Below are 24867 nucleotides of genomic sequence, written 5' to 3' on the forward strand. Positions count from 1 at the left end.
GTAGAGTCACCAAGAGCTGGACGTACCGAACGACGCACCAACAACAACGTAGTTAGGGCGCACTCACACTGTCTTTCCGCATTGGGCCAAAACAGGATTTTCGGGTAAAGCCTAGTGCGTTTGACCAGTGTGAGTGCAACCGTACCACGTCTAGGAGCGGCACGCTTGCCGTCCACGGCCCGTTTGGGAGAGGTGGGCTTTAGTAAAGCACGTTTGCACGTGTACGAGCACGAGCGTGCACAGGTGTACGAGCACGAGGCCTACGGCGGTTCTGAGGTCATTTCCTGTGCGCCTGTTGGGACGTAGAAAAAAGAAGGAGGGACCATGCGCGGACATTTCAAACAATGGCGGTGAAAGGTTCACGTTGGTGTGATGCGGAGGTGGAGTGTTTACTGCAGATTTGGTCGATGAAAAGATTCAAAAACAGTCGACAAGACGCACAAAAACTCCGAGGTCTACGGAAAGATCTGGAAACAAAGCCACGCATCGCCATGACGTCATCAATGCGTGTGACGTGTTACGGCGTGATGACGTATAGGCAGCAAGAAGCATTCTCCGAGGCCCAGGTAGTGTGAGTACAAACGGGCCTGGAGGGGGGGACAAGGACCCTAAAGCACGGGGCACGGGACGGACGCACAGTGGTAGGGCGCCCTTAGAGAATCTGATTTCATTAAAAGAAACTGGCCCCAGCACCAGCTCCTCTCTTAGTAAAGTCTATTCAGGTCGATTAGCAGATGCACCGGTGTGTGTAAAAGTATCTAGTTCGTCCTAAATTTAGTTGAGCTGTGTTGTTACATTATCCCCAATGTTTCCAACAAACTTCAAACCAGAGGAATGTGCGTGCGTCAGCATTGTGGTTGTCTGCCAGAGGCTTTTTTTAAGACACATTTTTATGAAACACTTTTAGATTTTGGTGGTTTTTCACTCTGTGTTTGGAGTCGTTGAATGTTTGGATCTTTATTTATCAGAGAAACAAGCTGAGCAAAGAGTCTGACGAGCCGAACAGCGTCGGCGAAGCACGGATGTTTGAGGAGACCTCTGCAGAGGATTTGGCTGCTTTGTGAAATCCTCCTGAACGTTGGGATCTTTAGTCTCATGAAACACTTTGAACCTCACCTGTGGAGCTGAAGGTATTCTCTGGGCCTGTTCAGGAGGTGCAGGAACCGGTCCACTATCTTATTCTTACCCACGCCCTGTGGAAAGACACAACGGCAAAACACTCAGCAACCAACACATGCTAACTAATGAGTTCTTCATGCATCAGCTGTGTTTGAAGGAAGTGAGCAGGAGTGTGTGGAGGGGGACGTCAGGGCGCTTGTGTGGCCTTCTTCACTGACCCCCACTGCTGCAAACACCAAGTCCAAGCTTTGTTTGTTTTACCTGACACCGCAGTGGGATCATGACAGTGACCGGCAGTGCACCTGTACGTATGAAGGGGCAGGAAGTCACAGTGTTTTGCAGTCATGTAGCTCACCTGGTTGCCCACCAACAGGAGGTGCTCTCCTAACAGAAAGTCTTTCAGCATGTCCTCCATCACCATCATGTGCTGCAGAGACATTCAAACACACAAACAGCTCAGAAAGGAATTTTATGGACTCGTGCAGGTCGACTGAACTGAATGCATTCAACGTATTGAGAAGAGTCCCTACACACAAAACAAAGCACCAATGGGCTCCTTCCACTGTAATGGACTTTACTATGAGAGGAGCTGGTACAGGGGCCAGTAGGTAAGTCTTTAAAACACTCTTTAATAAACTCTGGCTTCACTAACTACGCTGTTGCTGCTTTGTTTTGTGTGTAGGGACTCTTCTCATGCTGCTGCAGAGGTTTGCTGTTATAAGTATTAGTTATGTTATGTGTGGACTCTTTAATAGTTGAGACACAAAATAATCTGTCTCGATGGCTTATTTGATGAGTTCATGAATTTGGTTCCTCCTCACTTCACTCGTCCATCTGGGATCGCTCCACAGCAAGGTGATTTCAGGGGGCTCGACCTTATCAAAAATCCTTGCATATGATTGGATAAACCACTTGTCCGTCATCTTTATTGACATGCTGCTTCAACCGCTCCCATGGAAACTGACCGGTGATGCTGATGAGAGCGACGGGTGAAAACCTGGTTTCCACCAAAAGCCTTCAGAGCCGTTCTCTGGTTCTTTAAAGAAGAAAGATTCTCGTGATCGGAAACACGATGAAACAGCAGCGTCCATGTTGACGCCTGCTTCCTCCAAGAGAGATGCCATTGTTGTCTGAATCACAACAGTCGCTTCTCCGCTACGTCACATAAATAAAACCCTGCCCGGTGGTAGGCAGCAAGAAGCATTCTCCGAGGCCCAGGTAGTGTGAGTACAAACGGGCCTGGGGGGGGGGACAAGGACCCTAAAGCACGGGGCACGGGACGGACGCACAGTGGGAGGGCGCCCTAAGAATTTCTTTAAGCATTGACCGCCCTACTTTAAGTTATATTGAAGCACAGTCCACAAAGAAAAGAGCAAACATTCACTAAATCAGCCAGTAAATTTCCCCCTCTTTACTGTTGGTCCTGTTTGAAGAAAAAATGCAGATATATGGAGGTTGGCTTTTTACAACCGTCCTTCTGCTGTGAAGACAGAAAATAGGTCGTTGGAAAAGTAGGGCATCCTCTCGTCCTATCTCACCCTCTTCCACTCTTATTTCAGTCTGCAGCACAAGCAGGTTGAGGAAAAAGGGCAGAATGAGGACAGAGAGAAAGAGAAAGAGAGAGAGAGAGAGAGAGAGAGAGAGAGAGAGAGAGAGAGAGAGAGAGAGAGAGAGAGAGAGAGAGAGAGAGAGAGAGAGAGAGGGAGAGAGAGAGAGAGAGAGGGAGAGAGAGAGGGAAAGAGATCAATCTGGGTCACGCTGTGCCTTCGGTCGTGCCAGCGGATGTCAAAGAGTTGTTTCTTTAGCCGGTTCCTCTCTGAACTCGGGCCAAGACGACATGAGACGTCCACGAAAACAAAAACAGGTCAATAAATGTGAATCTAACATCAGATTTAACGTGTGGAAACGTCTCTTCAACGTCATTAACCACGAAAAGACTAATGTTAACTAAACGTAAATGTTAAACTGTGTGTTTAAATGAGAAATGGCTTAAAATGTGGGGAGGGGCGTGAAGCCAGTCGTTATTGTTTGGAGTAAATCCAAGAGATCGATAAACATAAGACTGAAACACACATTTCCTTTACAGGCAAATGTGTGTTTCATACTAGAATTTAAAGGTTAAATCTGTAGATTCTTCATTAAAAGCTATATATTTTTTTGAAAATAATGGGTGAAATGGAGTTAGCCAATGCTGCAGCTGCTTGGGAGCCTCAGTGAAGGGGGCGTTCTTTGTCCCAGCAGCTGAGTGAGCGGAGACGGGCAACAACCAGAGTCACTATAGGCCGAGCATTCACTCCATGGACTGAGAGAAAGGAGAGGAACGCCATTCAAACGCACGCCCACATGGCTACGCTGCTCCTGGATGCTAACATCACTTTCATCTGCACTTAGCTGGAACGGCTAACGCTAACGGCTAACGCTAACTGTCAGTCAAACTCCTCTAATCCTTGTTTTGATGCTGTGGTTTTCTGGAGGGGACGGGTTCAAACAGGCTCAAACAGACTCCGGTCTCCTGGAGCTACTGGGCCGGGTCTGACCAACCTGGCAACCCCACTGCTGGTGTTATGTTTTGTTGTTGCGACTACAATCTGGAGACTCTAGATGGAGCTGTTCTGCTCATGCATTTACAAATGTGAGGACTCTGTATCTGTACTGGCCGCTGTTGCCAACTTGATTTTAATTTCAGCTGCTTTCATCCTGAAATTCAGTGCAGCGTTCTAAGCAGAGCAACCCCATTCATTCATTCATTCATTCATCTTCAACCGCTTATCCCAGGGTCGGGGTCGCGGGGCGTGCTAGAGCCGATCCCAGCTGACATCCCGCAAGCTGCTAATTTCTGCGGTGTAAACACTGAAACACTGTCTGCCTGAGTAGCATCATAACGGAGCAGCCTGATGTGTGTAGAGGTCTGCATGTTGCCTGTAACAGCCTTGAGTTGTTGTCAGGTGATTTAATAAAGTTAAGCGGCCGTGCATAATGCCAGCGCGCTCTGGTGCCACGCTAACGGGCTCCTTCTCGATTCATGCTGCTCAACAACCGTTTGCTTTTATAATGACAAACCTAGATTTGGCTGAGTGTTTGGAGCTGTGCACAGCTACAGTATCTAGGCTTTAACAACCATTGCATGAAGCAAAGCAGGTCCTTTATATCAGAAATCAGAATCAGAATCAGAAAACCTTTAATGTTCCGCAGACGGGGAAATTATTTTGTCACAGCAGCAACAGAATATGACAAAGTAAGGTAAAAAATGGCAAAAATAAGCAATAAAGTTAAATTTAAAAAGGGAAGAAATAGAAATAGACACATATTCACATCATATAGTGCAGTTGCTCTTGTTTTGTAATAATGTAATATGGAGTGAATAAATATGATTAAATTAGTCCAAATAGTGCAAAAAGCAGAAGTGCCCATAGTACAGGCATATTGCACAGTGCAGGGTACAGGGTACAGGATGAGGTCAGTAGTCTATTGGGAGCAGTGCTGATTGTAAAGTCTGACAGCAGCAGGAAGGAAGGAGCTGCGGTACCTCTCCTTCGCACACTTAGGGTGTATCAGAGCTGCCCAGTGCTGTGAGAGTGACTTGCAGTGGGTGGGACTCCTGTTCCAGCAGGGATGACAGCTATACATGTAACGTATCTACTGTACTGATATGGCTAGCCTTAGCTCTTTGTTATAATGATCACAACTCCAAGCTAACCGCTACTGCTCAGTGTGTTTTCCTGCTGCACACACACAGAAACACAGAGCAGAATTAAAGTGGGATTGCTTTCTCATCCAATAAAATCCATCAATAACAGCAATCGGAGGTCAGTCGCAGTGTACCGGGGGAGGTTTTACTGCCAGGACTGAGATTAGCATCTGTGAGACGCCAGTGCATCCGAACAGGGCCAATAACGAGCACGGCCCTGGAGAAGATCAGCTAAGACCAGAACTAAACGTGAAATCCTTCCTAATGAAATAATGTCACACACTGCAGCAAGGACAGAGTCACGTTAATAACAACAATGCACCCAGTGATCTTTCTCAGTTTGAGAGGAAATACAGATAAACAACAGATCCTAATCCTGCTTTATGCGCTGATGGGCTTAAATCTGGGTCACGTCCTGGAGAGAAACGTCTTTTCTGGCCCACTTTTAACAACACGAGGGCTGATGTCCTGTTGCAGTTACAGACTCAGTGACGTACAGACAGAGCGACGTGTGTGTGTGTGAGTATCTTTGGTTGTGAGTTAGTGTGTGATTACCTGGGCATTATCATAGAAGAGCACGTCTGGAACCTTCATTTTCTCATCGGGGCTGAAAACGGGAGCAGACACGCTGCCGATCGTCAGCACGCCGTCCTTTATCGAACCTGGAGCAAATACAGAAGACGCAGGCTAAACACCTTCACAATATACATATAAGTTGCATGTTATAACGTCATCAATTATTATACTGTTTTGACATGAAACTTGGTTTTAGGGTGCACTCCCACTGTCCATCCGTACTGTGCCCAAACAGGTATTACGGGTAAAGTCTAGTTCCTTTGACCAGTGTGAGTTCAACCGTACCGTGTCTAGGCCCGTTTGGGAGAGGTGGGCTTTAGTAAAGCACGTTTGCACATGTACGAGCACGAGCGTGCGCACGTGTACGAGCACGAGGCCTACGGCGGTTCTGAGGTCATTTCCTGTGCGCCTGTTGGGACGTAGAAAAAAGAAGGAGGGACCATGCGCGGACATTTCAAACAATGGCGGTGAAAGGTTCACGTTGGTGTGATGCGGAGGTGGAGTGTTTACTGCAGATTTGGTCGATGAAAAGATTCAAAAACAGTCGACAAGACGCACAAAAACTCTGAGGTCTACGGAAAGATCTGGAAACAATGCGTGTGACGTGTTACGGCGTGATGACATATAGGCAGCAAGAAGCATTCACCGAGGCCCAGGTAGTGTGAGTACAAACGGGCCTGGAGGGGGGGACAAGGACCCTAAAGCACGGGGCACGGGACGGAGGCACAGTGGGAGGGCGCCCTAAATGAGGAAACGTGTGCAGAGAACTGATAAATTGAATAAAACGACTCATTTACACCTGATTGGTTCTACTTCCTGTTTATGTTGGTGAGATTCTGCTGTTATTTATCAAAGGTGTGTGGAAAAGACCATATTTAGATGAATGAAGACATATTTGTTTGATTTCATTCAGTGTAAATCTCCTGAACAGACTGTCTGGTATCGGATGAATCCCTCATTATCAGAAATATCACGGCTGACGCTCCGACACCAATTAGATCCCACCGCCTGTTGCAGGTTCTACAGCCCGGCGCGCTGCAGGACATCGCCACCGCGTAATCAGCCATGTGCTTTTGTTTACTTGTTTCACGTTATAGAAGAAGAAGAATTACTTTACACACACACACACACACACACACACACACACACACACACACACACACACACACACACACACACACACACACACACACACACACACACACACACACACACACACACACACACACACACACACACACACACACACACACACACACACACACACACACACACACACACACACACACACACACACACACACACACACACACACACACACACACACACACACACAATTAATGGAGAGATGTCAGAGCGAGGGAGCTGCCAGTAACCGGCGCCCCGAGCAGTTGGGGGTTCGGTGCCTTGCTCAACAGCACCTCGGCAGTGCCCAGGAGATGAACTGGCACCTCTCCAGCCACCAGTCCACGCTCCATACATGGTCCACACAGGGACTTGAACCAGCGACCCTACGGTTCACAGCCCCTTATGTTAATAACTTATATTATTACGACTCAAACTTGAGCTTCACTGAGGAAACAGTGACAAAAACCACTTCACATGAGCACAAAAACACGTTTTTTCTGCTGTTAGCGTTTAGCTTTTGTAACGTGATACCTTGAAAAGGGGAAACACGGCAGGTGTGTGTGTGAAAGTGACTGTAAAGTGGTGAACATTAAACTGAGTGGGACTTACAGCTGAGGTCACGGGTGAGTTCAGCTGGATCGGGAGAGTCCTGTATGGAGCAGGTGGCAAGGCTTTTATCCAGAGAGGCACGAGCCAGGCTGGGCAGGAACCTAAAACACACACACTTAATACCTGCTGCACACACTCATATAGCATATTAACCCTTTGTGTGTGTGTGTGTATGTGTGTGTGTGTGTGTGTGTGTATGTATACCTAGAGAGACAAGCCTTGTTGACGGCATGAGTGATGCTCTCCTCGGGGTACTGAGAGAGACGGCGACAGATCCTCAACAGCTGTCTGGTGGAGAGAGAAGAGGCCAGAGACTGTGCCTGGACACACACGCACACACACACACGCAAGCACACACACACACACACACACACACACACACACACACACGCACGCACGCACGCACGCACGCACGCACGCACGCACGCACGCACGCACGCACGCACGCACGCACGCACGCACGCACGCACGCACGCACGCACGCACGCACGCACGCACGCACGCACGCACGCACGCACGCACGCACGCACGCACGCACGCACGCACGCACGCACGCACGCACGCACGCACGCACGCACGCACGCACGCACGCACGCACGCACGCACGCACGCACGCACACAGGCACACAGGCACACACACACACACACTAATAAGTCACTGAGATCACACAAGTGTAAACAATCTGTAGACTGTACTTAAAGATGGAAGTGCAGCCAAAACCAAGCCCCGCCCACAGCAACTTCCTGTTTGATCCAATCAGGAAGCTCCGTCAGCGTCAGTTCTCTGAGTGTCCACTAGGGGCAGGTTTCATAACAGAGCAGTTTCTCATTGAGCCCCATGTTAAACAGGCCGTTTACACAGCATCATTAAACCTGTTTAAGGACAAAAGAACATTCTAGTCTGTGTGTTTAGATCAGGTCTCCATGACAACACTGAGGGGGAGGGGCTAGCTTTTATTTTATTGGAGGTTAAAGTTTATGAATAATTAGGGGTGTGGCCTCTTGAGTGACAGCTAGCCCCTGGCCCTCACTTTTCCTCGGAGGTAAACGTCAGCCAGATGGACGTACGCCCCTCTCCCCAACGTCACATACATGCCCTTTTTGGGTCAGAGGAAATGAGGCGGAGTCAAAGTCTGACAAGATGGAGACTCCCGTAGGCGAAGAGTGGATCAAGACCTGACGGAGACGCTACGTCTGTTTTTATAGAGTCTGTTGCCAACACGTGTGGATCTCCCCCTGGTGTCTGGCTGCAGTGCAGGTCGTGTCAGGTGGTTCTGAGCACGCTGATGTTTGTTCGTGTGTGAATTGAACTCACTGTGGGGTCGTTTGTCTTGCGGAGAGTGTGCGTGAGGTGCAGGAGCTGCTCCACTGCTTCCTTCGGCACATTAAGAGTCTAAAAAGGAGAGAAGAAGAACTGATGAGGAGGGTGGTGTTTAGATGCTAGGTAGTTCACCACCCAGGCGTAAAGGGACCTTAGCGTAATGTAATCAAGCAGCTGTCTGTCGGTGGGACAGTGTGCGTCCTTTTCAGATGACTTCAGATGAAGCTAAATTATCTACACACACTCCTATGCAACCATGCAAAGATGTTATTAATGCAAACTTTAGCTATAACCTGTTTGGACAAAGACACTGTACATACTGAAGCTACAGACGACAACTTGCACATTTTGTGTAATACTTAAAGACTCAGCAGAAACCCTGTGTGTGTGTGTGTGTGTGTGTGTGTGTGTGTGTGTGTGTGCCTCACCAGTCCCTGTATGAGGTCCATCTCCTCGGCTCTGGCCATAGGGCTGACAGTGTGGTAGAGGAACATAGTGAGCAGCTCTGGACCCAACCACTGCTGACCTCTGCTGCTGCTGGCCCCCACTACAGGGGGCTCGGCCAGGGCCAGCACCCTGAATGATGGATGGATGGGGAAGATGGACCTGAAAACACGCGCACGCGCACGCGCACACACACACACACACACACACACACACACACACACGCACACACACACACGCACGCACGCACGCACGCACGCACGCACGCACGCACGCACGCACGCACGCACGCACGCACGCACGCACGCACGCACACGCACATACGCGCACACACACGCACACACACACACACAGAGGATAACAGTTACACAGACACAGAACAAATCTGTTCAGCCGTGTTCAAGTGGATGTGGAGTTCAGGTGCACAGGGTGTTTGTCATAGATATATACTATACATATGTGTGTGTGTGTGTGTGTGTGTGTGTGTGTGTGTGTGTGTGTGTGTGTGTGTGTGTGTGTGTGTGTGTGTGTGTGTGTGTGTGTGTGTGTGTGTGTGTGTGTGTGTGTGTGAATCCATGTTAAGAGCAAAAGCATGACATTTGACAGCTAGCTGCATGATCCTCTGATACAAGAGGACAGCGAAGTCCATTCCTGTCAGCCCTCAGAAACACACACGCACCGCATTTTATATATATATATATATATATATATAATGCAGTGTGTGTGTGTGTGTGTGTGTGTGTGTGTGTGTGTGTGTGTGTGTGTGTGTGTGCGTAATATATATTTGAGATCTGGATCTTTAAAACAGCTCCCTGCTCATTTGGACACACACTAAAAGCTCCACGCTCAACGTTTAAGGAGCTTTTTGAACAGATAGAGGCTGAGAACAGCGGATGACAGATGGCAGAATGGTACTTTACAACACCAGTTAAAGTTTCTCCACGGTGCACCTGAACGCACCACGAAGACCCATCGGAGACCACGGCCTTACTCTTGGTTGTCTGTTTCCCTAACTCAGAGGGCGACATGTTTCCAAGGCAACGACTTCAGTACCTTCCATACTATGGGATGTAAAATTGACAGATTGTATTGTTTTAAACACGTGTTATCTAACGTCAGACACTTCCCTCGGATACTTTTACACCTGTTCTCTCAAAGGTTCAGGTGAGAGGCGCGACGACTCTCTCACACAGACAACGTGAGTCAGGAGGTTGGTCTTCACAGGACGACGATGCAGGAATCAGGACGCCAGAGATGATGTAGCGCCTACAGTTCCTACGGTTATCTGTACTGTGTGCTGTGTGCTGTGTGCTGTGTGCTGTGTGCAGTGTGCGTGTTCCTGTGTACGGCTGTTCTTTAGCCACCTGCAGCACTTTTGTCGACTTGGGTTGTTTTTAAACGTTCTTCATCAATAAATTGGACTTGACTTATGAAACCATGACCTTCTGTAACTGCGGTTGGGACAAAACCCGTCCTTTCTCTCTCCATTCAGTCTTATAATGTCGTCAGTTACACAAATCCAATTTAAAACATCATAACAAACAAATGTGATCGGTGAATGGCAGGAATTTGCTGCTCTGAAGTTCCGACGCTCCAGCATGTGGTTTCCATCTGTTGCCACTGGAAACTAAATTAACTATCGGGGAAACAGGGACGCCGTACGTAACGCTTTAATCCGCCGCCTTGAGCTGCGTGCGTCTCGTTTTCACTGTGGGAACGCTTTTCAATAGGAAACACTGCTGCAGGCGGCAGCGGGGCGACGCATCTGCAGGAGCGTGGACGTGTTCAGGAATCCTGCAAGAGCTCCCACCCACACACACATACACACATACACACACACACTGAGCAGAGGAGGAGGCAACACACATGGGCACACACGCACACATGCATGCACATAAGTACACACACACACATGCTGTTGCCTAGTAACTTGCAGGTTTTCTGTCATCCATCTCAGACTTTGTCTAATCTATGTTTGCTGCACCTGGGATCTTAAATATGGAACGAGATATTAAGAAGGAAAACGGCACAATAAAATCCTGACACACACACACACACACACACACACGCACACACACACACACACACACTTTGTCTGAGCCACAGGAGTTGAGGAAGAGGAAGTGGGTTTATTTCAGCCCAGACGCCCCACCACAAACATCCTTCCTGCCAGTTTAGGTGGGTTTTTAAGTGCACACACACACACACACACACACACACACACACACACACGCATACACACACACACACACACAGGGAACAGTTAAGGTCATTCACATATCATTTATCAACGCCGAGCAGCCAAACAATGTAAACTGCTGAGTCATAGTTTTCTAAAACGCCTTCAAACACGTGACTCTATTTCTAAAACTCGCCTTCCTTCGCCGCCAGACTTCCCCGAGCACCGCACACTCAAGCGTTCTTTTACCTCTGAGCTATTTTGGGGGCGAACACCTGGTCAGACTCCCTCTCTGACAGAGTAACGTGAATGATCATATGAAAGCGTATCCTGCAGGGAGGCGTGCGACTCAACCCAAACACACAGAACGCGTCTCTGCGCTCTGCGTTTATGCGACTGTGAGCTGTAAATACACTGAGGTCAGACACAGAACGCGTCTCTGTGCTCTCCAGCATCACAGATCTGAACGTCACTCTTTCCATTTCTTGGAATACTATTTTGGTCATCACTCTCAGCCCCCCCCCCCCTCCCTCCTCTCCAGAGCTGAATGTAGTTATTGTTGCCTCTGGGTGACACAACTTCCCCGTTTCCATGTTTGACACAAATACAGATCCTGGAGCAGAAAGCTCGTGACCTTTCCCGCACATGACCCGTCTCCAGGACGTCAACATCATACGTGTGTCGTCCGTGGCACCGTTCAGATCGTTTGTCTCTTCCCGTTCACGGTGGTCCACAGGAAGGGGCGGGACTTCGCGTCTCTCTGACTACTGACTCACTTTGGGAGGCGGCGTGCTGCGTGTGAGTACCTCTCTTTCAGCTGCTCGTCACTGAGCTGCAGTTGCTCCTTTAGTGTCTGGTATCTGTCCCACCTCAGCAGCCGGGTCCCGTCGTACAGATCCAACTCCCTGTCGTGGAGTAACCTGGGACACAAGACACAGTGGAAAGAGCTGATTAGAGCTGAGAGAAGCTAAATATTTTCAAGTAGTAAAGATTATAACGGTCGTACGACAAAAAGACATCACAGAATACAGGAGCGCTGATATCAAAGCATGGAGTAAATGACTGTTTTCAGCAGAAGTACCTCGACAGCACAGCCAGAGTTCCCAGGTTGACCCTGTGTATACCGTCCAGGAGCAGCAGCTTGCCCTCGATGGCGGCGGTGACCAGCGGAGACGGCCTCCACGCCGTGTCTCCGTTAGGGAGCGTGTACCTCTGCTGGAGCAGGTCTCTGGCCGTCATGTCCTGGAATTAAGGACGAGGAAGAGTGCGGACACCAAAAGGCGCAGTTAGAGGAGGTGAAGTGCTCACCGTGACACGGTTGAACCGGATAAAGAGCTGAACGTTACGACACACTAACGTCCAGTTTCTCTCCCTTCACGATCTCCTGCTAAATCTGATATCTCGGCTTTACAGATGACAGCTAACGGCACGTTTGTGTCCGGGGGAGGAGAGCGCCCGTGGAGCGAAACTGTCATATTCACTCCCACGCCGCCGTGTCATGGCAGAGACGGAGGGCAGAGGAGGGAAGAGGAGCGAGAGTTGCACAATTTGTTGCGGGCACAGATTAATGATCTGCACGCTGCTGCAGAGAGAAGTCAAACCAGGCTCCACATGTTCCTGTTTTACATTTAATGCAGACACATGAGGGAGAAGAGCATCCTCCTGTTTATTCTTTCATGAATATGTGTTTAAAACAAACCCTGTGTATGTGTTATTATGTGGATTTGGAGAAACTGCCGCTCTGAATGGAAGGAAAATGGCTGTTGTTATTTTTATGTTTTTGTTTCCACTCAAGGACGCACACCACCACATCATTTATTTATACTCCAATCCAGCCTCACATGTCACTTTGTTTTCCTAAAATGGGTTTTCAGAGCTGACGAGATGAACTGCCCGCCGGAGGATCCCACAGCTCCCGCAGCACAAGTCACCCCCGACCTCAGCCGGCTAAAGATAGCTGCAGCATGATGCGTTAATGCAGAAGTCTTCAGCGCGTGCACACACACACACACACACACATACACATACACATGTTTCCCTGATGACTATATTCCCCAGAATCACACACACACACACACACTTACACACACACTCAGCAGCTCTCCTCTCTATCTTCCGATCAGTGTCAGTGTCTGGTCTGATGCTGCCTTCAGGTGCTTTGTAATGCTACCGTTTCCCTGACACCATAAACGCACCACTTAGTGCTCGGCACATAAATGCAGACACTTTGAATCTCTCCAAGACCATTTACCACATTTACCACCTTTTATTTACCTGGTAGAGCATGACCGGCTCGATGCTGTAACCCAACATCTCGGCGAACTCTCTTGCAATCACCGACTTGCCACAACCCTGGAAAACACACACAAACCTCTTGTTATTATTAAAGTCTGGTCCCCTTTAACAGATGTTTCAGATCTGAACAGAAGGAAAACATGTGAGAGAGCTGTGGGGATTTTTAAACATGGAGTTTTGTTGACAGGGCAGGTTCAATTTACACCAAATAAATAAATACATACAAAACAGACAGTCCCAAACAAGGACGATGCATTAATGCCAAAAGATGCAAGCAGTGCAGAGGGGTGACTGAGTGGAGTGAGATGCGTTGCTATTTGTGACATGATAAAAGATTGTGCGGCCGGATTAAGACCACCATGCTGGTACCTTTACTGTACGTTATGTCTTAGCTACCTTGGCTCCGATCAGACAGATGTCCTTCACCATGTGTGACTGCATCATCTCGGCCATGAGCTGGGAGTGGCTCGGCGTACTGATGAAGGAACTGCTGCTGCTGGCGTGGACGCAGCTCCTTGGCGCCCCGCTGGAACCTGAAGTTTGACGGAGGCAAAGGAAATCGGTGTGAAAAGAACGACGTGAAACGACGCGATATCAACGCTTCATCTGGCAGATTTCAGCACGTCTCAGACGCTCTGAGTTCAGCTGCAGAGACAGACTGTTGTCCATGACAGACGCCTGGATTAATATGGGTGAAAATCCATTTAAGTGATTAAGTGAAGGAAGACAAAAGAAAGAAAAGAAGAACCAACAGCTTCATCACTGTACAAAAGTTGTGGCATCACTGACCGGCTGGGAACAACATCTACTGACAGATACACAGCACAGAACATCAGAAGATTAAAGGGGATCCAGCTTCAAAGAGTTGATATCATTTGTTTGGATGAAGATGCTATTCTTAGAAATCTGAAGCCCACACACTGATTTATTCACAAACATCCAACAAGAGGAATGAAAGGCTGATAAAGACGTTCAGACTACTACGGTATATCTCTTTTAGACCAACCCAAACCTAGGTCTGGTGCTGGGTTGGTGCCGGTGCTGGGTCACCTTCTCAAGATCTGTGAGGTCAGCGCCAAGACAGCCACGTCATTGCCTCGCTGTGTACGTCTGAGGTTTCCCCGGAACAACAATGGTGGACTACAACACCAATGGTGGACTACAATAACAATGGTGGACTACAACACCAATGGGGGACTACAACACCAATGGGGGTCTACAACACCAATGGGGGACTACAACAACAATGGTGGACTACAACAACAATGGTGGACTACAACACCAATGGGGGACTACAACAACAATGGGGGACTACAACACCAATGGGGGTCTACAACACCAATGGGGGACTACAACACCAATGGGGGACTACAACAACAATGGTGGACTACAACAACAATGGTGGACTACAACACCAATGGGGGACTACAACACCAATGGTGGACTACAACACCAATGTGGGGCTACAACAACAGTGGTGGACTACAACACCAATGGTGGACTACAACACCAATGTGGGGCTACAACAACAGTGGTGGACTACAACACCAATGGGGGACTACAACACCAATGGGGGACTACAACAACAATGGTGGACTACAACAACAATGGTGGACTACAACAACAATGGGGGACTACAACACCAATGGGGGACTACAATAACAATGGTGGACTACAGCAACAATGTTGGACTACAACACCAAAGGTGGACTACAACAATAATGGTGGATTACCACACACTTACTGCTTTCGTTTGAGAAGAAAGTTACGTAACACGTTTTGATTCTTGTTAACACTGAAGGTAGGATGTTAATGTTAGCCTTTGTTGGAGGCTAACGCTAGCTAACCACTCCTAGCACAGACTACCTGGTGTTGATCACACTGCAGTTAAAATGAATGATCCACCAATCCATGAATTTTAAACACAACGTCATACATTTAAATGTATTTCATGCCCATCCTTCGTTTACAGACGGTTGACTGGTACCTGAAAGGTGATGTCCTTGTCCTTGACAGATACTGCGACGTCTGCGTGGCCCTCACGATCTTTTGTCCTGGACACACTCAGAATGGCGCCGGGTGCTGGCTGACGACGACCGTCCAGAAGCTCAAACCTCTATGAAAAGGCCAAAACGAACACCTTTGAATAACGTCTCTTATCTTAAGTTCGGAGCATAACGAGCGTCCACATAAGAGGACGCCACATTCAGAAGGGGACATTTCGACGGCTGGTTGACTTACGCTGAGCACGCCCTCCACGGCGGTGCGCCCATCCTTTCCCAGGATGCTGTTGTAGGGGTAAAGTCTCTGGACCAGCTGCTGCGAGGACAGCATGGGAAACTCATTCTGCAACGACACAGAGAGGACAGGCAGTGGACGCTAGCACCCATGGACCAACAGAGGGACAAGGAAGGAGGACTCAGGGGGGCTGGATTCTCACCAGCACATGGAGGGCAGGAATCAGGTTGTCCACGGGGAAATCAGGAAGGCCCAGGTTGGACGATTCCTGCGAGCACAGCGTAGTGGCGAGCGACAGCAGCTGGGACACCCTGACGCACAGGACACAACAGAGTACGGCACATGAACAACCGCTCACACTTTAAAGACCAGAGAACACACACAAGTCAAACAAGGCACTTAAAAAGGAAGCTTTCGCTTTGAGTTTACCTTTCTGCAGCGATGTTCGGTCCGACTGCGTACAGCAGCTCCAACTGGTCCTGAAGAACAAACAAGATCAAGCAGGGAACAGCTGCAGCTCGCCGCCACACCACCGTGCCGCCCAGAACGCTAATATTTCACTCATAACGTAAAAGGTCGGCTCGCTAGAGATGTAAAAATGACATTAAAACCAAAAAACTTAGCAGTTATGTGTCCTGGTGTTTTATGCAAGCCCCGCCCACAGAGAGACACTTCCTGTTTGATCCAATCAGGAAGCTCCGTCAGCGTCAGTTCTCTGAGTGTCCACTAGGGGCAGGTTTCATAACAGAGCAGTTTCTCATTGAGCCCCATGTTAAACAGGCCGTTTACACAGCATCATTAAACCTGTTTAAGGACAAAAGAACCTTCTAGTCTGTGTGTTTAGCTCAGATCTCCATGACAACACTGAGGGGGAGGGGCTAGTTTTTATTTTACTGGAGGTTAAAGTTTATGAATAATTAGGGGCGTGGCCTCTTGAGTCACTGCTACACGGCACTTCCTTGTAGTAATACAAGGCTTGGACCGGCTCGGACCTTGAAATCATATTTTGAAAGGGCGTAATGTAGCGTCAGCTGGATACGTCAGCCAGATGGACGTACACCCCTCCCCCCAACGTCACATACATGCCCTTTTTTGGTCAGAGGAAATGAGGCGGAGTCAAAGTCTGTGGTTTTATCTCAAATTTCCACTTAATTTCTCATAGCAACTAAATATTTTGATAGTTCCAAGTTTGTTCATAGTGTTTATTGTATATCATCATTCAGACGCATTGGTGATAAGTTAACTTGTTCAGTTATGGACTGACCTTAAATGGCAGGTAATAGATGTCTCTGGCCTGGAAGCGGGAGCGGAGAGGAGGATCCAGCGGGTTGCCCTTGTACTTGGGGACAGGAAGGCCAAGAGCGATGACACGGAAGTCTTCACTCACACGGACGATCTTCCAGGCGTCCAGCTCCTCTTTGGTGTGCTCCTGTGACGTAACAAAGAGGTACACAACTCAAATCTTCTTCTGCTTCTAACTCATCAGACTCAGAGAAGACACGGCTCCATAACCAACCGCCCTGATCAGGAGGATAACACGCAGGTGCTGCTCTGACCTGCAGCAGCTTGTCGTAGCGCTCCGCCGACATGAGGAAGCGTCCGTCCTCCAGCTGCATCTCCCTGTTCTCCAGCAGGTTGTTGAGGACGGGCAGAACATTTCTCTCGGCCTTCTCCAGCCCCTCCAGGACCAGGACTCGGCCCTGTGTCGCTGCCCTCACAGCACACTGGGGAGGAACACACAATAAGTCAATGCACCCAATCAATACTGTAGAAATGAGTAAAGATGCGGGGAAGGGCGTTGGTGGAAACATCTCTAATGTCAGAAGGAGGAGGAGGAGAAGGAGGAGGAGAAGGAGAATTCATTTATTCTTCTTCACTTCGTCTCTTTGTGTGTTAGATTTCTCCTGAATCCACCAAAAGTTAGCATTAGATAACGCCTCATTTGCATATTTAAACATAACATTTTCAGAAAAGGTGTCAAACTAAATGTTTTGGGGGGGGGGGGGGGGGGGGGGGCTGGAGCCGATCCCAGCTGACATCGGGCGTGAGGCGGGGTCCACCCTGGACAGGACGCCAGTCTATCACAGGACACATAGAGACGAACAGAGACAGACAACCATTCACACCTACGGGTGATTTAGAGTCATCAATGAACCGAACACCTGCACGTCTTTGGACTGTGGGAGGAAACCGGAGAACCCGGAGAAAACCCACGCAGACACGGGGACAACATGCAAACTCCACACAGAAGGACCCCAGCCGGGATTCAAACCAGGAACCCTCTCGCTGTGAGGCGCCAGTGCTAACCACCACAACACTTCAGTCATGGTGCTATCTGTGTAACCCGAGTCTTCTGTAGTGTCTCCACTTTAAACCTTAATCTTCTAAGAAACTTCTTGGAGATTTAAATGTTTAAGCTGAACCGATGTGTGTGATCAGTTTAACCCTCAAGACGAATCTGTTGCTCCACTGTAACTTGCCCGACCTCTGACCCTGTGCAAAGGCTCACAGCGTTAAACGCGTTCATATTAAGAGTAATCTGACGGTGCATCGGCTCTAATGAGAAAAGGAGCTCCAACGTGAAGCCTTTCCTGAGGATGTCCTCGGCTTATTGTGTTCAGAACATCCTCAAGACGCTCCCAACCACACTGCGGAACAGCCTCTGCTGTTTGAGGAAGGCCTATTTTCCACCAGCAACTAGTTTAGCTTTACACACACATTTAGTACGTGCGTGTGTGTGTGTGTGTGTGTGTGCATTTCTGCAGAATCAAAAAAAGCCCGTCTGACGTCAAGAAGCAGGAAACTTTAGCTGTCTGGGCGCACCGCAGAGCAAGTGGCCGTATAATTAGGTGAACATGTAAATACGTGGCAGGTTGTGTGGGAAGCACGGCCGTAAAACTATAGTGAGGACCAGATGCTCTATATTTAACTCCTGATCCATTTCAGGCACCAACGCTATAATCACATAATTGTTAAAAATGTGAGTGACGCAGGTCGGCGAGAGAGAGAACAGGGGAGGTCTCCCGCTCTGACTGACACTAACTGAGCAGCAACATCCCCCCCGATCCTCCGAGGCCACAGGCAAACACTGGGCAACGACTGTCGACAGGATTAGGAATTATTATTATTATTAATTATGAGTATGAACATGAAGAGTGACGGGTCTACGGGAATATATTAAGTCTGGAATGGGCCTCATGCAGGAATGTGTTCTTGCATAAAAGAGGGAAATAAGAACATCCTTTCGAGGGATTCGAGAAGCGTCGTCTCACCCTCCATCTTGAATTAGACGTGCGTGAGAGACAGTTTGGAATCAGCAGGGAAACGCCCCAATATGACCATATAAGGGCAGCGGACTTCAGTGCCGTGTGCAAACTACAAACTAACGACGAGTTCAACTCAGACAAGAGGAAATAAAGAAAAGGAACGGAAATGCCCAATAAGAATAAGAAACAGGCTTAACTCAAGCCCCGCCCACAGAGAGAGACTTCCTGTTTGATCCAATCAGGAAGCTCCGTCAGCGTCAGTTCTCTGAGTGTCCACTAGGGGCAGGTTTCATAACAGAGCAGTTTCTCATTGAGCCCCATGTTAAACAGGCCGTTTACACAGCATCATTAAACCTGTTTAAGGACAAAAGAACATTCTAGTCTGTGTTTAGCTCAGATCTCCATGACAACACTGAGGGGGAGGGGCTAGTTATTATTTTATTGAATATTTATTTTATTTTCCATTTTTTCAGAGTCTACGCTCTCAGTACAGGTGTGAATGCACCCAGGACGTATTGAGATCAGATCACTCAGACCACATTCGGAGGTGGTCTGGGCCTAAGTCGACGATGAAGGACGGCCTCTTACGTCCTCATTCACCGTCTTTGTCCACCACGTCTCAGGGCGCACTCACACTGTCCATCTGTACCGTGCCCAAGCACGTTTCACGGCTAAAGTCTGGTTCCTTTGACCAGTGTGAGTAGCAATTTTTTACAAAACGTATGTAGGAAAAGAACCTTTCAGGGCTAAATTAAGTGTTTCTGGATCGCTGCAAACACTGATACCAGCATTTTTGTCCGTAACTGACGCACATCTGATCATGGTATCGATAACTAATAATAAATCTGCTTCTGTGTTATCAGTGACCTGTTTGGAATCAGATATTTATTGCTGATTGGATGTTTTTGCTTTGGCTTCGCCTGGTTTTGATGCTCACTTGCCGCAGGTTTGCACACAACACTGAGGGTCTCTGCGCTTAAACAGGATTGTTTGTTTGACCGACACATGACCTAGAAAGTGCATCCAATTCATTTATTTACCAAAAACAAAAGAGAGAGCTCTTCCCGTGGGGGTGAGGGGCTTTTTATTACTGTCAGAGAGTCATACGTTGAGTGTGTTTGAGGTAAGCTGCCTTACATAAGAGCCTGCTAAAGAGAGAGGTGACTGGAGATGTCAGAAATACATCCAGCATGTGATCGCGTCCATGTGACTCCATCGCTCTTTCAAAGGTTAGGGGGATGGAGCGATGCTGGGCTGTGTGAGGAAAGGAAAAAGAAAGAAAGAGCAAGAAGTAAAGACGCGGAGAGCAAAGCACGGGGACCGAAGCGTCAAGTCTGAATTCAGGGCTCGGAATCAGCACAGGGCTCTGAGGAATACGTGGATGTTCTAGTTAACGCTCAAACTAAAACTCCTACGAAACCAAACCGCTCTCAAAGAAGAAGAGTTGGCTCATTTTCACCCACTCGTCTTCAGGTTGCACCCACACTGTCCTTCCACACCGGGCCAAAACAGGTTCCACAGCTAAAGTCTGGTTCCTTTGACCAGTGTGAGTGCAACCGTACCACGTCTAGGAGCGGCACGCTTGCCGTCCACGGCCCGTTTGGGAGAGGTGGGCTTTAGTAAAGCACGTTTGCACGTGTACGAGCACGAGCGTGCGCACGTGTACGAGCACGAGGCCTACGGCGGTTCTGAGGTCATTTCCTGTGCGCCTGTTGGGACGTAGAAAAAAGAAGGAGGGACCATGCGCGGACATTTCAAACAATGGCGGTGAAAGGTTCACGTTGGTGTGATGCGGAGGTGGAGTGTTTACTGCAGATTTGGTCGATGAAAAGATTCAAAAACAGTCGACAAGACGCACAAAAACTCCGAGGTCTACGGAAAGATCTGGAAACAAAGCCACGCATCGCCATGACGTCATCAATGCGTGTGACGTGTTACGGCGTGATGACGTATAGGCAGCAAGAAGCATTCTCCGAGGCCCAGGTAGTGTGAGTACAAACGGGCCTGGAGGGGGGGACAAGGGCCCTAAAGCACAGGGCACGGGACGGAGGGCGCCCTCAATCCCCCATACGAGAGAAGTGGCAGCTACTGTAATGTGTGTTTAACAATCACACACACACACACACACACACACACACACACACACGCTGATACACACAAACTTCATCTCCAACTTTTATCCGACGCACCCGTGAAGCAGCACATGCCAACTCTGTGAGGTCTGAAGGAGACCAGAAATAAGCGATCCCTTCACACCTCTCAGCGCCGCCAGTGATGCTGCGTCTATTCATGAGCCGTTTCCGTGGAAACAGTGGACACCTGTTTTAATTTTGATGAGAAGGTGGGAGGCGGGTGATCCTCGGGGAGCCGAAGGAGCCGGATGGGAGACAGCGAATGCTTCAACCAGTGCAAGACTGCGTTTACATGCACGCTAATATTCCACTGTTCGTCAGAACATGAGAATATTTGACTTTACTTGATAACCACTCTGATATGATTCCTATTATTAATCACTTACACTTTGTTTTATTGTGACTAGACGTAATTAATCCTCATGTATCGAGCTGCTGCGATGATTTAAAATGGAAACACTCTGCAACACTAATCCTTATTTTTAAGGTTTCTGTTAAATAAAAAAACGAATATCAACCCAGTGAACAGTCAGAAATGTGGGTCCAGTCCAAGAAGAAAATACAGAAAACAGCGTTTACACACGGAGTAAACCAAACCCAGCCCCCACCACAGCCCTCACTTCTCCTCGGAGGTAAACGTCAGCCAGATGGACGTACGCCCCTCCCCTCAGCGTCACATACATGCCCTTTTTTGGTAAGAGGAAATGAGGCGGAGTCAAAGTCTGACAAGATGGAGACTCCTGTAGGCGAGGACGACTGGATCAAGTTGAGAGAACGGACCCCGACGGGTTCATTTTATGTATATATATGTATATATATGTATATATATATTTATATGTATAAACTATAACTAAATCTCAAACGAGGTCGCGGGTACAAGCGTGTGAACTGTGTTTCCTCAGGAGGGGGTCTGGAGTCTCCCTTAGAGAGAGGGGGAGAAATTCAGCATCCGTGAGGAACTCGGAGTAGAGCCGCTGCTCCTTTGTGTTGAAAGGAGCCAGTTGAGGTGGTTCAGGATCATCTGGTAAGGATGAACCCTGGGCGCCTCCCTAGGGAGGTGTTCCAGGCACGTCCAGCTGGGAGGAGGCCTCGGGGAAGACCCAGGACCAGGTGGAGAGATTAGATCTCCACACTGGCCTGGGAACGCCTCAGGATCCCCCAGTTAGAGCTGGTTAATGTGGCCCGGGAAAGGGAAGTTTGGGGTCCCCTGCTGGAGCTGCTGCCCCAGAGACCTGACCCCGGATCAGAGGCTGAAGATGAGATGAGATGAGATAAAATCTCAAAGCTCTCCCAATGCTTTTACTGTCATTTTTAATATTGTCTTTTTTTTAATTCACGTCGGGCGGCAACTTACAACTGTTCTGTTAATCTTTTCCTCGTTTGTAAACTTCATCAAACGTCAGAAAATGTTGCACTTCTTTGTCCCCAACTCAAATATATTCGTTTACTGTTGTAAAGGAGAAAAGAAACCAGAAAATATTCACATTTAAGAAACTGCAATCACAGAATTGGATTCATTTAATGGTTGAGAGGAAACGGGTGAATGGTTGCAGCTCTACAGTCGTGCTGATTGAAGAGAATCAAGTTTCAAACCTCATTAGCGTTGTTTTGTCCTGTTCCAGGTGAAAGGGTTTGTGGGTAAAGTCTGACTGCGCTGAGAATAAAAACCTGTTTCCATGGAGTTGATGTTTGAACTGCTCTGCGACGGGTTTATTCTTCACCGAGGGGCGACGCCGCGTGCTAATGAGCTGTGGATAACGACACGGCTGAGTGAGCGTTAATCATCGCAGCTTATCGTGTGTCACTGCGGGATCCTCGAGGGTTTAATGATCAGCTTGATGTGCATTTTGATTTCTGAGTTTTCTGCAGAACAAAGAGATAATGAGGACCGGCTGATCTCCATGATAACCTGAACTTAGGGCGCACTCCCACTGTGCCTCCGTACCGTGCCCAAACAGGTTTCACAGCTAAAGTCTGGTTCCTTTGACCAGTGCGAGTGCAACCGTACCGCGTCTAGGAGCGGCACGCTTGCCGTCCACGGCCCGTTTGGGAGAGGTGGGCTTTAGTAAAGCATGTTTGCACGTGTACGACCACGAGCGTGCGCACGTGTACGAGCACAAGGCCTACGGTGGTTCTGAGGTCATTTCCTGTGCGCCTGTTGGGACGTAGAAAAAAGAAGGAGGGACCATGCGCGGACATTTCAAACAATGGCGGTGAAAGGTTCACGTTGGTGTGATGCGGAGGTGGAGTGTTTACTGCAGATTTGGTCGATGAAAAGATTCAAAAACAGTCGACAAGACGCACAAAAACTCCGAGGTCTACGGAAAGATCTGGAAACAAAGCCACGCATCGCCATGACGTCATCAATGCGTGTGACGTGTTACGGCGTGATGACGTATAGGCAGCAAGAAGCATTCTCCGAGGCCCAGGTAGTGTGAGTACAAACGGGCCTGGAGGGGGGGACAAGGACCCTAAAGCACGGGGCACGGGACGGAGGCACAGTGGGAGGGCGCCCTTACACAGTCAGAAGAGCGTGGGTGTGTTTGTTTGCGTGATTGATTAAACAGACGACATGGAGAGGAACAGAGAGGAGTGAGTTTATAAAGTGTTGAAGCCGTACACACGCCGACAACCACAACTCGAGCTACAACGCTCTGTAATAAAATAAAATATATAAAATGAAATGTCACTACATTGATAAATGTTGTTGTCCTGTATGCGCCCCTCATGCTGCTGTTATTGTGCCAAACAAACACATAAGAAAGGCAGAAGGAGACTTCCCGGTGCACAGCGTGTGACTCTGAAGAAAAGGTAAACTGACCTGGTCGATGTAGAAGGCCGTCCCCGAGCGGATCTCCCTCCTCTGCTTCAGGTCCGTCTCTGTGGTGTCTCTGGACAGAGCCACGTACTCCACTTCCCGTTTGGTCAACTCCTGATCAACAGCGAGGGGGAAACACTTCAAAAACAGCTTCAAACGTTTGTCGTTCGATCACAAACTATGAGAGAATATCGCTAACAAACGTGAAACAATAAGAAACGTATTTAAAGGGTCTGAACAGTCACTGTGAAATCTACATTTACAGACGGAAAGAAGAGGGAAAACTATAAACAACATAAGAGACATTTGATATTAAAGCAGCTATTAAGGTAGAAATCCAGGAGAGACGCTAACAGTCGGCCGTGGCTAACAGTGATTAGCTTGGGGCAGCACGGTGAAGGCATTCAAAGGTCTTTTTTAACCACTAATGCTGCTGAAAATAACAGCAAACCTCTGCAGCAGCATGAGAAGAGTCCCTACACACACAACAAAGCACCAACAACGTAGTTAGTGAAGCCAGAGTTTATTAAAGAGTGTTTTAAAGACTTACCTACTGGCCCCTGTACCAGCTCCTCTCATAGTAAAGTCCATTACAGTGGAAGGAGCCCATTGGTGCTTTGTTGTGTGTGTAGGGACTCTTCTCATGCTGCTGCAGAGGCTTGCTGGTATTTTCAGCAGCATTAGTGGTTAAAAAAGACCTTTGAATGCCTTCACCGTGCTGCCCCGAGCTAACCACTGTTAGCCACGTCCGGCTGGAACCTGTGCTTGTGTGTTTATCGCTCTAAGAAACGTTTATGATGACTTGAACATTAAATAGGGAATTTCAAGGCTTCGAGAATCTCACATACAGCTCATTGTTGGAGTAATTTGTTGACTGAATAAATATTTATACAACACTGGAAACGTATTGTGTCCATTAACAGTGATGAACTATTTCTTTCATATCTGAAAACGGTATTTTTTGACATTTTATAGAGCAAACAGTCTAATCAATAATCATAATGATCATTAGAAATCATATACTGAGACTTTGTGATGATTATGTCGTCTAAAT

General features: G+C 48.2%; 1 protein-coding gene across 1 annotated transcript in view; it reads right to left on the bottom strand.

The window, feature by feature from the left end:
- Positions 1–24867, bottom strand: part of vwa8 (von Willebrand factor A domain containing 8) — a 71849-nt gene that overhangs the window by 42696 nt on the left and 4286 nt on the right. Inside the window, 19 exon segments of the mRNA XM_083922059.1 lie at positions 1117–1193; positions 1475–1546; positions 5363–5469; positions 7121–7221; positions 7325–7440; positions 8436–8513; positions 8870–9047; positions 11871–11984; positions 12146–12306; positions 13339–13416; positions 13756–13851; positions 13853–13885; positions 15341–15475; positions 15601–15705; positions 15800–15908; positions 16027–16076; positions 16862–17026; positions 17154–17321; positions 23817–23927. Coding sequence (XP_083778185.1) covers positions 1117–1193; positions 1475–1546; positions 5363–5469; positions 7121–7221; positions 7325–7440; positions 8436–8513; positions 8870–9047; positions 11871–11984; positions 12146–12306; positions 13339–13416; positions 13756–13851; positions 13853–13885; positions 15341–15475; positions 15601–15705; positions 15800–15908; positions 16027–16076; positions 16862–17026; positions 17154–17321; positions 23817–23927 — 2054 coding nt within the window.

This window comes from Echiichthys vipera (genome assembly GCF_963691815.1).
Source record: "Echiichthys vipera genome assembly, chromosome: 10".
NCBI lineage: Eukaryota > Metazoa > Chordata > Actinopteri > Perciformes > Trachinidae > Echiichthys > Echiichthys vipera.